The 16,192-nt window shown below is 37.8% G+C and overlaps 1 protein-coding gene across 1 annotated transcript in view; it reads right to left on the bottom strand.

Annotated features, from left to right (window-relative positions):
- Positions 1-14,463, bottom strand: part of LOC107747635 (NACHT, LRR and PYD domains-containing protein 12-like) — a 52,748-nt gene extending 38,285 nt beyond the window's left edge. Inside the window, exons 1-2 of the mRNA XM_016562231.1 lie at positions 14,193-14,463; positions 13,904-14,122 (exon numbers count right to left, since the gene is read on the bottom strand). Of these exons, the coding sequence (XP_016417717.1) occupies positions 13,904-14,122; positions 14,193-14,463 (490 nt within the window). The remainder of the gene's footprint in view (positions 1-13,903; positions 14,123-14,192) is intronic.
- Between the last annotated feature and the right edge of the window lie 1,729 nt (positions 14,464-16,192).

Genomic DNA, 16,192 nt, shown 5'->3' with positions numbered 1-16,192 from the left:
GATGAGCTTTGTAAAAATCGACACGTTTCAGAAAGGCTGGGCATAGAGGAGATACAATAATGTACAGTATGTGGAAAATAATGTGTTTTTTGAACCTTAAACCGCATAAACACATTTCATTACACCAAATACACAAAATAATGTTCTTTTTAACAGCATCATATGACCCCTTTAAGAATTTACTAGAAACTGCATCCAGATGCCTTGTTCAACAGCTAAGGCTTATGCAAGTATTGTACATTTAACCAAACTAAACAGAGGTTTAGTATAAGCTGTTCCAAGTAACAAAGGTGCTGATGGTTGTGTTCAGTTGGTTAACTGAATCCTTTTCCATAAGATCATTCCCTTGGTTTCTGTTTCTGTCATTTATTCACTTTCCCAAAAGGTATGCATGTATATATGTACGTATGTATGCATGATTGTGTATTCATGTGTGTTCGTTTAGACTTAATGTGTATTTGTGATTTAGTTCAAACTTTCTGCACATTCACCTGAGTATTGATTCTGTGGTCAACTCTTGAAAATAGTGTCCCTTTAATGTGCAATCTTGCTAAACAAGGTAATACTAGCTAAGGAACTACTGAATGAACTGTTCATGAAGGAATGAACTACAGTGCCATAAAGCATAAAATTAAAAAATGATTCAAAACAAGAAATCTACTACTTTATTTCTATAATTATAATCAACAAATTTAATGTAGTTTACATAGTTGTATACATACAGTATATGTAGTTCAAATGAGCACTAACAATCATAAACATGACATCACTATCTACACTGTCACCACCAACATAAATTCTAAAAAATTTCTTCAGTGTTAAAGGGATAGTTCACCCAAAAATGAAAATTCTGTGATTAATTACTCACCCTCATGTCATTTCAAACCCATAAGACCTTCGTTCATCTTCAGAACACAAATTAAGATATTTTTGATGAAATCCGAGAGCTCTCTGACCCGTCATAGACAGCAAGGCAACTACCATGATAACTTTGCAGATATTGTTTATGCTCAAACAGCAACTAAAGTTAAAAAAGTGACATCACAATCACTTTTGTGAAATTTTTATAATTTCATAAAGTACCCCTTTAACAGTCATAAATATTAACATTAACACACAAGAAAAATGAGTAACGGATGTGTTGCAGATGCAAATAGAGTAAATAATGTGTTTTTCTAATAATAAAGTTAACATTGGCGGGCCACATATCATACCACATATTTATTACTTATCAGAGCTGTTTAAACCAGAGATTCACATTGGAGTTCATTCAGCATGCTTCCGTTTTTCAGATAAAACCAAATAGTCAACACATAAGATGAAATCAACAGATACAAAAAAAGCATGTCAAGGAACACAAAATGAATTTCCAATCCATGGCTCCTGATGATATCTTGAGGTCTTATGAACTGAAACAATCAGTCTGTGCAAGAATCCTAACATTAACATTATTACCTGTAGTCCAGAGCCTCAGGCAAATGGGGGAATTCATTTATTTTACGGGAACTGGTTCTTTCTGACAGTTCATTTCAATAAACTAGTTCAATTCACTAATTCGTTTACGCAATCACACCATGAAATAACATATACACAATTACATTGTTAAAGCTTCTAATAATGTTGTGAAACATGGATGTTTTACATGTCAAAAGCATATAAAGTGAATAAACTTGTCTTCATCAGCTCACCTTTTCACATAAACCATCAATTAATTCAAGTGCCCAGTTCACATGATTAAATTTTCAGCAGCCACGGACAGTCACTGACTTGCATTTTTATAAATCACCAAGGACCACAGTTTCAGCAAAAAAAATATATATCTGAAAAAGAGTGGGAACCATGTTAACTGAAATAGGTCATTCAGTATGCTTATTCAGCATGGTTTCTCATAGTAGTCATCTTTTCACAGCATCATGCAGTACATAATATGAAAACCTGAAGGGTGCATTTAAATCCAGCTTGCCGGAAAAATTGCAAGACTGCCTTTCTCAAAAGTGTGCCAAGAAGGCTTGCAAAAGAAGATTTGTTGATCTTTGATTATTTTGAGAATATTAGTTGTAAACCCCTTCTGAATCTTACTCTCACTATTAAATTGTACTCGTATGTGGTCACACAACAGAATGTTGTCACGCTGACATTAAAAATGGTCACAAAATGGAGCTGCAGAATGGTTACATTTTGCTTCCTTTGTTCCTGCATGTGACTATATTTTGTTGAGGTCACACTGGTGCCATCATAATTTATGCTTCATTTATATTCAACATTGGAAAGCACCCTCGCACAGAATGTCCACAAGCAGACTCATAAAAGTACTAAAACAAATGACTTTCCAGTAAATCCCTTAGATAGATAAAGGCATCTGGCTTTTGCTGTAGCTGAATAAATTGCAGAAAGAAATGTTTTGACTGATTAAACATGAAGAGAATTAACACATTATGTGGTTTATCTGAATTCTTCAAGCCATCTCAAGTATTTTTCACAAGGATAATGTATATTTATAATGCAATGCTAATCAACATAGCATTTATTACTGTATAGAATACTATAAAATAATATAATTTCTACCTCATTCTGTGATACACCACATCAGTTCACAGAAAGAACTGATATCGAACATTGTTGTACTATTGTTGGACTATGATGCTGTAGTGGAGAATCGAACCTTTCTGAATTAATTGAAATAGTGAACCATTTTGTCAGTCAACTGGTTCAAAGTGCTCTAAACTCCTCACGCTGGTGATGCCTGCTGGTCAGAATTATGTAAATGTAAAAAAAAACAAAAAACATATGACATGCATAAAAACAACTTTTAAGGCAGCAGAGGGAGTAAGCCTGTCAAAGTCTAAAATTCTAAAAGCCACCGGTTACATACCAAAATAATTTATTTACACTCTTACACACCAACAAAGACTACTGAACAGACATTTAGAAGTAAATGCAAATCTAAATAAACACTTGAATTCTTACAAGATTATAAGTGTGTCCCACTGGGTAATAAAGTGCTGTACATACTTGTGGTTTTCATGCCCATTTTAACACTTGGGCCAAATACATGTAAGTGTCATGCTACGGTGTAGAGCAATCACACACAAAGAAGATGATGAAGGCAAATAGTCTTTAATAATCCACATAAAGGTAAATCCACAAATAGGTAGGCAGTGACACACATAGACAGTAGACGTACACAATACCAGACAAGGGAACAGACTAGAACTAAGGACAGACTAGAACTTAATGAGTTAGTTCACCCAAAAATGAAAATTCTGTTATTAATTACTCACCCTCATGTCGTTCCAAACCTGTAAGACCTTAGTTCATCTTCGGAACACAAATTAAGATATTTTGCTATTTTGGAGAGTACCCCAGAATGTAATCAGCGTTGTTTACGTTCAGCATGCACACACTTTCTACTAAACATAAACAACGCTGATTACATTGATTACGTTCTTGGGCACTCTCCAAAATGACGGAAGACGGTAACTCGGGGAGAAGAATTGTTGAATAAGTTATGTTATTATTGTTTTCTTTGCGCACAAAAAGTATTCTCGTAGCTTCATAAAATTATGGTTGAACCACTGATGTCACATGGACTATTTCACCGATGTCTTTGCTACATTTCTGGACCTGGGAACAAGTTGCATTGTGAATAAGTTATGTTATTATTGTTTTCTTTGCGCACAAAAAGTATTCTCGTAGCTTCATAAAATTATGGTTGAACCACTGATGTCACATGGACTATTTCACCGATGTCTTTGCTACATTTCTGGACCTGGGAACATTGCAGTTGCATTGCTGTCTAAGAAGGGTCAAAGAGGTCTCAGATGCCATCAAAAATATCTTAATTTGTTTTCCGAAGACGAACGAAGGTGTTACGGATTTGGAACAACATGAGGGTGAATAATTAATGACAGAATTTTCATTTTTGGGTGAACTAACCCTTTAAATAGGGAGGCGTATGAGGATAATTAATGAGACACAGGTGAATCAAATGACGAAATCAAAGGTGAGACAGAAACTAGGTCACACTGGGAAGATGTATGGTGCGTTCAAGTCATGTCGGATAGATCGTATTTACGAGTTGAATGCACATGAACGCCACCCCCAAGTCGTTATTACGAGTGGGAAACTCGAAATATTCTTTAAGCCCAGAGTTTCCGAGTTGGGGGCGTGTCAATGAGAAACGTGGGAATTCTTTGCTCTTCATTTTCTATAAGCAGAGTTAACAAACCCTGTTGTATTTTCTTGTAATTTATTAAAAGAAGGTACACCGCCATCTTGTGCCGACTAAACTGACTTGAACGCACCTGACGTCGTAATTACGTCTTGTCAAGTCGGAAGTACGAACGTCCCAGGAGGACTTGAACGCAGCATATGACCCTATTCGGACGGTAATTGTTTCTCATGGGGACGTAAGTGATTCTCACCATTTACAGGGGATAGTCGGTGATTTAATTGCAGTCAGTATCCACATCTGATTTTACGAGAAAAAATCGATTCAAAATTCAGTGTTTAAACCCTTTTTGAGCACTCCCGAACACCGTAACTGTTGTACTTCGGTGTAATTTGCATACATATTTATTTCTGAAATGCTGTAAAGTATTTAAAAGAACAACTGCTCCACTACAGCGACTGGGAGCAGAAAGAGAAAAGCACAAACATTCGAAATGGGTCTTTATTATGGCAGCAGCAGGTATGCAACAATTTTCAAATGTATATTATAAACAGATATATACATAACTATATTGCATATAATTATACATAATTGCATGTCTGTTTTCCTATTTTTAAACAGGTGATTTAAATAATCAAATAATAATCAATGGTTTTCAACCAGATATCATCGTTTCTTTCACAGAACAACAAACTGGATGCTAACCAGTCAGGTTTCAGGAGTGGCCATTCAACTGAGACTGCGCTACTGTCAGTCACGGAAGCCTTGCGGATTGCAAAAGCTGATTCCAAATCATCAGTCCTTATTCTGCTGGATCTATCTGCTGCTTTTGACACTGTCAATCATCAAATCCTCATGTCTGCACTCTCTTCACTCCACCACAAAGTCATTATTACGAGTGGGAAACTCGAAATTTTCTTTAAGCCCAGAGTTTCCGAGTTGGGGGCGTGTCAATGAGAAACGCCCCCAACTCGTTTGGATGCAACGTCTGTAGTTGACGGTAAATTTTTGTTTAAATTGATAGTTTAGTGGGTTGTCTGTGACAATTACCTACCGTTTTTGACAAACACCAGGTCGTGTGGTAATTTAATTGCAGTCCGAATCCACATCCGATTTTACGAGAAAAAATCGATTCAAAATTCAGTGTTTACACCCTTTTTGAGCACTCCCGAACACCGTAACTGTTGTACTTCGGTGTAATTTGCATACATATTTATTTCTGAAATGCTGGAATGTATTTAAAAGAACAACTGCTCCACCACAGCGACTGGGAGCAGAAAGAGAAGAAAAGCACAAACATTCGATATGGGTCTTTATTATGGCAGCAGCAGGTATGCAACAATTTTAAAATGTATATTATAAACAGATATATAAATAACTATATTGCATATAATTATAATAGCATGTCTATTTTCCTATTTTTAAACAGGTGATTTAAATAATCAAATAATAATCATTATTATAATTAATTATATATAAAATATGCTTAATATTATTATGCTTATTAATAATTATAATACATTTTACATAATAATAACTATTTTTAAATACATTTTACACAATAATAAGAATACATTTGTAAATAAAATTCATTTTATTTACAGCAGACAATCATGTGACTGGCCACGTGAGCAGCGTGTTCCTGGGTTCGTAGGATCAGAGAAGTCGCTCCTCCACTGTGAATAAATTGCCATCCGATTCCATGAGTTTTATCACGGAGGAGATTGGTTTTTATTTTTTTTTTTATTTTTTTTTTACAGACGTCCATATGAGAAACAATTACCGTCCAAATCGGGCTTAAGGCTGCGTTCCACTCCACTTTTAGACACGCACTCGTGAAGCACTTCCCCTCAGGGGAATCCCGGCTGCCATTTTGAAGTGCGTCCCACTTCGTGAAGTGAACGAGGGACGTTTATATGGAAAGAGCTTCGACCCCTCGATTTTGACCGATGGCGCGAGTCTGCTTCATATGCACTCTTCAGGCCGCTCCATAGACCACAATGCAACACGATTATGATGTCATCGCAGATCGCATTTAATTTCCCCACCCCAAACAACTCCATTTATAATTTTTTTTTAAAACCTTTATAACAGCCCAAGCATACCTATATACATAAGGGGAAAAATGTAAACAATAAACCAACTCTATAGCGGATTCCCATTGCAAGGGTTCCGTCAGAAGTGGGCGCTCATGCAACATAATCAATGACATTCATCCGAGTAAACGAGATGGAGGGAAGTTTGCGAGTGAAGGGTATAAAAAAAAAGAACTGAAACGCAACACGACAATAATGAGACACAGACTCTGACAGTAAGTAGACAAGTGCTAAAACCTCAAGTGTGAGTACAAGCCCAAAATAAATGCACAAGAAAAAGAGGTTTTAGTTCAGTTTCCAATTATATTTTTACATACACAAAGTAACAACAAACCAAAATGACTATATCACTGGAAACGGACAATTTTCAAGCGACAGTTGAAAACTCATCTCTTTTGTCAACATTTGACTGCATCGTAATTAAAAACAAAATCGAAACAAAAACAAAAAAAATAACTTATTTATTTTTAAGTTACTTGCAGTTGATGCCACTGGTTGATTATGAGGGCAAACAATGAAGCTCTGCTGTGTGTTCTTGTGTTTGAGATCATTTCTAGGAGTCTGTGATAGTGTGTGCGGCTGGAGTCTGAGCTGAAAGGAGGCATTTCTTTTCTTGTTTGTCTCTGTGAAATCTAAGATAACTCTACTGCATTGACCTGCAGCTGTACACTAGTGTACTTTAATCACATGTAGCTGTACTGCAGTTTAAATGCACAGCTGCTCAACATAGTGAACATAGTGAAATGGAAAGAATAAGTAATCCATGAATATGTTCCTACTGCTTCTGGTATTTCTATTTACAGGGTAAAGTAAGCGATTTGGAGTAATAGTTTAGAATTGGTCATTTTCAGCACATGCATTAAAAGCACAGATTATGTGTGAATTAATTATAAATATGTTCTGATATAAAGCTCTTCGGTCCTACTTTTCCAATCTCACATTTCCCAAATCTACATTCCGAAGCAAACAACCTACCGTATTGGCCCAAATATAATACGACCCTGATTATAAGACGACCCCCCTTTTTCCAGATGTACCTTTTGGAAAAAGGCTTTTTAAAAACCAAATCTTGTTTTTTTCTCAGTAAAACACATTTTGTCTTCAATTATTTTCATATTGCATATTTTTCCTATTTTCATTTTTGTTTTGAAAGTATGATAAAAACTGGTAAAATGTACCAACAAGGGCTGGCCTGGAAGACAAGGGGCAGACAGTGTCTAAACAAGACGTAAGAGTGGAGCAGAAAGTATCAGTAGCACTGTTAACATCAAGAGATGATAACTTCAAGGGGAGGAAGCAAAGATGAAACCATAGCAGACAGCCAGGAGGGTGAGAGTAGGTTACGTCGAAAAGTGACATGTGGAGGGGTATGTTTTGTGTCAGGAACCATGTTGAGGTTAAGAGTCAGGAGGAAGTGATCCGAGGTGTGCAGTGGAATAATCAGTACATGATCAGTGGAGCAGTGTCGTGTGCAAATAAGGTCCAGTTGATTGCCTGATTTGTGAGTAGCCGTAGTTAACACTCGCTTGAGATCAAAAGAGGCAAGCAGAGTGTGGAAGTCTGCAGCCTGAGGTTTATCTAGGTGGATGTTGAAGTCTCCAAGCATAACTAGGGGAGTACCATCCTCAGGAAAGTTTGAGAGCAGCACATCTAATTCTTCCACGAAGTTACCTAGTGGTCCTGGGGGTTGATAAACAAATAAAATGGATTTTAAGAGGGTGGGTAATAGTGGCTGAATGTGATTCAAAGGAGCTGTTGATACTCCTTTGATAAGGATTAAATTTCCAATCATTAGAGATAAGCAGACCAGTACCTCCACCTCTTCCAGTCAAACGGGGAATGTGGGAAAAATATAAATTATTAGAGAGTGCTGCAAGTGTAGCATTGTCCTCTGGTTTGATCCAGGTCTCTGTCAGGGCCATGGGGTTTAGTCTTGAATGACTAGTAATAGAAGTAATAAAATCTGCTTTGTTTACAGCAAACTGGCAATTCCAGAGACCAATAGAAAAAGAAAGTAGTGTATTAGTAGACATAGGCAAAGTGTGCAGGTTGTTAGGATTGCGCTGCCTACAGTGTGTGATGCATGGTTTGCGAGTGGTAGTGATAGTAGGGATCTGGAAACACATAAAATTGGTTATAAAAACTGAAAACAGAAGGGTAAAAAGTAGTAGGAAAGAGAATGATTTAAAAATGATACTTATGTCCCTTGCCGGTGTCACGGAATGCTCCAAAACAAGCAGATCCAAAAGCAGCATTTATTGTAAAAAATCCAAAAACAAAGAATAATCCAAATCAGCATCAGAAAACACATAACAGAAAATAATAAACCAGCAACCAAAGACACAGAGAACTGGGCTTATATGAGGATAAGTTAACAAGGAAATGAGACACAGCTGAAAAAAAGGAGTCTTGATTGTCAAAGCAAAGGGTGATGGGAACTGAAGTCCAGAGAAACAAACACAATAAAGAAACGTGCCCTCTAGTGGCCTTACATGGGCACACCAACCAGACATTATGACAGCCGGTGTCCCTGCTCGGAGTCGAACGGTAGAGTCGATGGTCTTTACACTCTTCGGTCTTCACACGAGGGCTGCCGCGAACGCTGCTGTGGTATACTAAGTTTTTTTATATTCGTCTAACAAAACTCAAATTGAATTCAGCTGAACACAATTTCCTGTTTATCACAACAAATGGCCAAGTAAGTGCACGACACTGACAAGGTACGCGATAGAGTACGAGACATACACAGTGTATTAACATAATGGTAGCATCTGTTTTCACATCTCACTGAGAGAAGATGTGGGAAACCTTTTCCCTCACTTCCTCCCTTTCACTCAGAATGGTCAATAGCAAAATATAATGTTCTGCATGAATGCAAGTGATATTCACAGTTTGGTATGTTGGCATGTTTGGTATCATTTGAAATGTCTCAGTGCGACTGGCACAATGGTCTCAATCTTACAAGAAGTAAACTAAAACGTAATAAAAATCCTAAGAATTTAGAGATATTTTCATCTATAGAGACATCTCCGTTTCTGTCTCTGGTGAGAGTACACTGTGTGCACCTTGCTGCTGCTTCTCGCTGGAACTTTTACTAACTGAGAAAAAACTTGACTTCCTGCTGCTCACTGAAACATGGCAAACTCCTAACGATTATTTCCACCTAAACCCTCCCTCTGGATACAGCAACCTGGCCAATCCTCGTTTGACATCTAGGGGTGGTGGTCTGGCAGCTGTCTACTGCAGCAGCATCCCAGTCAAGACTATTGACTTATATGACTCTAACTTTTGAATATTTATTTCTCAAAATTTCTGATACATCTCCAATGCTTGTATTGTCTCTTGTATTTTTTGCCTAAATCAATGTCAAATTATGTTTTATTAACAAAATTCGGGAGGAACATGTTGAAATAACCAACTTAATAAATAAATAGTAAATACAGCCAACTTACCTCTGTCCCACGACAGTTTTTCCAGCATCCCTCCTTGGCATCCAACCCCTAACTATTCTTATCCCAGCTTCAGGAAATGGGAGAGTTCTCTGGGTTCGTGCTATATTTCAAGCTCAGAGCTCTCCCCTCGGATAGCATGCCAAATATGCTTAATATTTGTTTTTATATGGTTATCTGATTACATGTAAGTGCAAACTCATGATTTTTTTCAGTAAACTGCATGAACTGTTAACCCTTACTTGTGCCATGTCTTCTTCTGTCATATTACTTGGTAATTTCAACATACAGTACATCTTGATAGTGATTGTGCCGATTCCCGTGAACTCATGTCAGTGTTTGAATGTTTCAATCTCATACAGCAAAATGATTTTCCTACACACTTAAAAGGTCACACACTGGACTTGGTCTGTAGTGCTGGTCTACATAATGTTTCTGTGCTTGGCTGTTAGATTGGACTGTCTGATCACCTCTTCATTGAGCTAAACTGTTATATACCTCTTCCCCGTCTTATGGTGAAATCCACCATACCATAACCTCAATTCTATTCCATAACATTTCACATGCGAGTTTAAAATATCCCAGCCAACAACAATGGCTAGCAAACAGTGGGTCTTGTCATCCGAAAAACCCCCAAAAAAGAAAGAAAACCTGACAATGGACACAAATCTAAATTGCATGAACACCACACAAGATGAAACGATTGAATCTTGTGTCCCGACGACTATTGTCGTTTACGAATCCCCACGACACCCTGTGTCAAGCAGATCGTGCTAAAATCGGGCTTTAGGCAACCGTTATATTAGAATGTCTCACCTTATTGCTACCATGGCAATGCGTCATGCTTGTCACATGACACATTCTTCTTTTTGTCGAAATATTCACAAACATGTGTTAATTGTATTATGAAATATCTGATATTCTGATTGTCAAATATGCTATAGGCTCATATGTATGCACGATTAAAAGATCACAATCTCAATTAAAACACGCAATCTTATTCTTGAATGACGATGACTCCGCTATGTCTATTAAACCTTTGGAATTACAATCACATCAGAATATTTACCTGCTTTCGTGCAGCCGCTGATCCAGAGAGAGCAGTGCTCATCGTGTAAGCTTTATGTTTGAAACAGCTTCACAAACAGTATACACAGTAGGCTATATTTGTGTTGCAAACATTAAAAAATAAATGTTTATAGTCTGTATATGTTGCGGCAGCTGCAATCAAAATGAGCAACTGACCTATGGAACTATCATTACGCTTCAAATAAAGATTGTATATGTTACATTATGTCAGTATATGGCGACCAGTGACTGTTAAAATGTATTTGATGTCTGAACCATTCATTCAAGAGGTTTGCTCAAAAAATCTTGATGAAACCATTTTCAATTGATTTTTTTTTACATAATAAATTCATTTAAATTGATACATATTATTAAATAGACTCATTTATAAAATTTTAGACATTAATAAATAGACTCATTTATAACATTAAATAAAACATTTCGTCAGAACCTCAAGTAAATTAGCCTACATATGATTTAGTTTGGTTGGCTAATGTTTTGTTTTCAGAATCGTGGGAGAACCATGATCTTAATTCTAAATTAAAATGAATTAAAAATCAAATTAAAATCTAAATTCTCTATTCTAATTACCTTCAAGGATTTTGTACAATTATAATGCATTAAAATGCCGATTCTCATCCAGTGTGCGAAGGTCTGCCCTCACCTTTTTTTTATTTTTAGTTCGTTCTGCGATCCATGCTAGAGTGGATCTATAGGGGTCTAACGGTACACAAATATGATGGTTCGGTACGTACCTCGGTTTTAATGTCACGGTTCGGTATGATTTCGGTACAGCAGGGGGGAAAACTTTTTTTTTTTTAATAAACAGTGGTTTACTGAACAAGTTGCTCTTTCTTTAAATACATTTAGTTATAATTAAAATTTTCTTAGTGATAAAAATCTACCTCGGCTTATGCTTTACACTATAGGGAGCCCTTTTACATTATAAGGTTACATGTGCATGTGCATACAGGTGCATGTCGACAGTATTTATGTGAATACTCACCAGTGCAGGCATTTTGACAATCCGTGTTTTGACCATTTTAGGTGCGCCATCGAAGACAATAAGCTTGTTCATGTTCCGCTCAGACCTCGCGCGCAGGAAACATCCAGTCAGAAGCGGATTGAGTTCTGTTTCGTGGCTTTGAGTTTTTAATACCGTCTTTTTAATATTAAGCATGTCCCGCTCTTTACTGTCTCATTCATTCACATTCCTTTATTAATAACGCTAACAGTCCCACCCTCTGAAAGATACATACTGGCTCTTGGCACAGGAGAACACCATCTTCTATAAAACAAAGTAAATGTTTCAGTCCTGTCTTTTTTTTTTTTTTTACATACTTTTAAACTTTTTCTGCTGTTCAAAAAATCTTTCTTTTTGCTATAACCACAAACAGGCTAACGTTACGAATCTGAGTGCAGGAGCTCTACATTACCATAGACACATCAGTGGTTTGCTGTCGTGACTCTCCCGAACAGCACCGAACGCGCACTTTGGCCAGTACAAAATTTTTTTTATTTTAAACATTTTATCAGCTTATGTGTTCATTCATGTTTATTCGAATTAAAACTAGTAGGCCTAGTAAAGAGGAAGGAATGATCGCATTCACTCGCGCTCTGTTCTGCCATTTACACTGCGGTGCGTTACGGCAGTTCAGGCGATATAAGCCAAGAGGAGACTTGTTTTCCTTTGCTAAAGTAAGGAAACTTTGCTTCCTTTGATCCTGTAAACAAAAAGTTGGTTTTCACAAGACTCACCGGCGCATGCACCATACATAATGTATATACATACTGGTAAAAACGGTTTAGCCTGAATGCACTGTAAGTCGCTTTGGATAAAAGCGTCTGCTAAATGCATAAATTATTAAATTATTATTATTATTATTATGCGCAACGCTGACCTCATACGTCATGCTCCCGGAACTGCTTCTGTGTACAACTATTGGCGCAAGCTAGATTAAAGTGATTATTAAGTTTTGAATATGGATATTTTTCTTACAAAAATGCATCGATTCGCAACAGGAGGCCGTTGTTCACCCCCCAAAGCTGTGTGAGACGCTTTTTTTTATGGATGGGCACTATTTATTTAACTTCTTTTGGACTGAAGCAATGCGACACCCGCTGACTGCAATGATAGAGCTTGAAAGATCAAAGACAATTTTTAATATAACTCCGACTGGATTCGTCTGAAATAAGAAAGTCATATACACCTAGGATGCCTCGGGGGTGAGTAAAACGCAGCCTAATTTTAATTTTTGGGTGAACTAACCCTTTAAGAATCAAGTGTATGTAAGCGTTTTTAGTCCCAGTGTCCTCAACTGAGGACATGTATGAAATCAATGTCCTGTTTCGTAACAGAAAGTCAAGTTTTGATTTGAAACCCCATAACATTTTCCTGAGATGTTGATTTACGACAAACAGTTTAAAAATTTGATTAAATGATAACTACAAAATATTACCAGATTTCCATAAGAGTGTTACTGAAATGTAGAGATGAAGCAGAGAGAGAATTCACTTGCACGCATGACTTTAAGTAAGGCAAAAACTCAGATTATCCATACAGAAAGAACCAGTAACCAGAAACATCCAGGGAACAATCCAGGGAGCATTAACAACAACAACAAGCAAACACAAGTGAAAACCAAGCCGTTTAAATGTACACAGACATACAAGCTAAACGAGGTAACAAGGGGGTGTGGGCAGTTGTCATAGGAACACACAAGGGTAACTATTTGAACAAGCAAGCAGACTAAGGAAATAATAATAGGAACTAAACTCAGGAAGTGAAGACAGAAACACAGAGGCAGAGAAACACTTCAACATAAAAGTCCAAAGTAAAACACAAGAGACAGAACAGGGACTGTGACATAGGCCCCCCTCAAAGGAGCGGCTTCTAGATGCTCCAAACAGAATAGACTAAAGTCCAGGAGGGAGGTGGAGCGGAGGCGGAACAGGGGGAGGAATGGAGGGCCAGGTCCATGTGGAAGTGGAGGAACAAGGAACTGATGCAGAGCCGGCGGAGCAGGAAGCCAGGGCAGAGCTGAAGAGCACAGTGGAGTGGATGACCAACAGGGTGGAGCTGATGGCGTAGGAGACCAAGGCGGAACAATGGCCTCTACAGCCATAACAGAGGCAGGCAGAGAGGTCACAGACGGCATCCTTGGCCATGACAGGACAGTCAGAGAATTCACAGACGGTCTCCTTGACCGTAACAGGACAGGCAGAGAGTTCAGAAGAGGACACCGCGGACTCGGGAGGTTCTGCAGCGGGAGCTGCCACCTCGGGAGGAGCTAGAGTGGATTCAAGGACTCGAGCGGGCTCTGGAGCAGACTCGCGGGCTGGAACGAGCTCAGGAGGGGTAACAGAGCAGTGAGTAGCCCAAACATACAGGATGGCGACTGCCATTACAGGGAGCACTGAGGAAAGAGGAACAGTCTCTGTGACGACCAGTGCTGAGGCCCTTGGAATGCCCGCTGCTCTGGCTGAAACCAGCGGTGGGTCTGCCACACTGCCTCAAACACCTTTGGAATGCCTTGGTGTCTTCAAATGCAACGTTCACGATGCTCGGGAACACTAGAGTGGCATCTGTGATGGCTGAAGACTGTGGCTTGATATCCATCATGGCTGGAGGCTCTGGCGTGGCGGTCCTGACATGAGCGGGCTCTTGAATAGTGGCCATGTTGTGGAGAGGCCAGGGACAGAACAGGAACTTTGACACTTACATTTGGTCACTAAATTAATGTCAGCCATTTTTGAAGACCAAGGAGAGGGAGTGGTCATGGTGAAACATCCAAACATTTGGTATCTCTGAAAAGCCCTAAATGTGCTCTTTACAGGAAATCCTTGTATGTATAGTGGCATGTATAGTCTCAGAGAAATTCACTGAAATATAATGTCCTCATATGAGGACGCAGGGTCTCAGGACGTTAACTGTCACAAGCAAAGTATGCTGGGAAGAAATCTAGAAATATGCTGTAAACTCATTCCATGAATGTGTTTATATGTGTGTACATACTTTAATATTTATATAGGAACATGTATGTGCAATATATGTACACAATGAAGGATACCCTTACGAAAAAGTTTTATAAGACTTGAATATTAGACTGAATATTACATGTAATGTTATTTTTGTCTTAATTTCTAAATATTTTTATTTGTATGAATATATAGCCATACATGGTCAATGCATGTATTGCAGTATATTGAAAAATATAAGCACTAGTTTTCCATATATGGGAATGTATTATGTGATATATTACATTATATTTTGCCGTATATTCCGATATAATTTTGTTTCATAAAGGATGATTACTATAAGAAGGAATCATATAATAAATGGAAAGAAATTAAGCCATATGAGGATAGGGGTCAGAAAACCAAAATGCAGTAAATTGAAGAAAGGGTTTGAGAACCCACCATCGTATCAGTTTCCACCCTAACCCACAGCCACATATGTGTATAAAGCACCAACTGTAGAGGAGCTGAGGTCACCACACCCTACCATGAGTACAAGCCTATACCACAAAACAAGAAATAGATGTGTGCTGCTCAGCTGGAGGCTATTGTAACACCTCTGCTGTCAGCACAGGAAGTTTGAATGTAGAGAGACAATAACAAAAACTTGTGTTCAAGATAGTCCAAATCAAAATAAAGTAAAGTCAATACACCAAAACTCAAATAATCCCATTACAGTGAGGATTAATTCAAATTTATTGAGAATCTTCATATGTTAAATTTGTCTTATTGTGAGAATGAACAGAGAAATTTAGCAATGCTTTACATACAGAATACATTATATATTTTCCCAAAACCAGCCGATCCATGAACAGCATTTAGGAGCTCCAGAGGGTCATCCTGAGAAGAAGTACCTCTTAGTAGGTACAGCACTGTTGAACAGGTAGAGGCACAGGGAAAATATTTAGATGCACTCTCTTAGTCGTAAAAATGATTTTCAGGCTGTGGGAATCCAATGGGCGGCACCGCAAAAGCAAGCAGGTCTTCAAAAGACAGCTGCACTCGTTTTTACAAGTTACATCACAAAAATGCAATTTACTTGCTCAGTTGTCTCTTTTGAGTATTTATCTATTTATTTACTTAATTTTAATTAAGCCTACAAACAAACACCAAATTTATTGCTTATTATGCGCAATGACATTATGCCATAATGAAGTAGTACTTCACCATCTGACAAACATTGAGAATGCAGTTCCTGAAAAGTTATAGGCACCCCAGTTGTACAGAAACAAGCAAACATACAAATTCACCTATAGAAATGAAAACATGCAAAATTACAATCATTGAAGGCTCACCTGCTAGTTCATTAATAATGAAATTTCCTGTTAAAGGGACAATTCACCAAAAATGGACACTGTCATTATTTACTCAGACATGTTTTCCAAACCCAC

This window comes from Sinocyclocheilus rhinocerous, unplaced genomic scaffold (genome assembly GCF_001515625.1).
Source record: "Sinocyclocheilus rhinocerous isolate Xijiao unplaced genomic scaffold, SAMN03320098_v1.1 scaffold2334, whole genome shotgun sequence".
NCBI classification, from domain to species: domain Eukaryota; kingdom Metazoa; phylum Chordata; class Actinopteri; order Cypriniformes; family Cyprinidae; genus Sinocyclocheilus; species Sinocyclocheilus rhinocerous.
The sequence above is the reverse complement of the archived record's forward strand: the minus strand, read 5'-3'. Positions and strand labels throughout refer to the sequence as shown.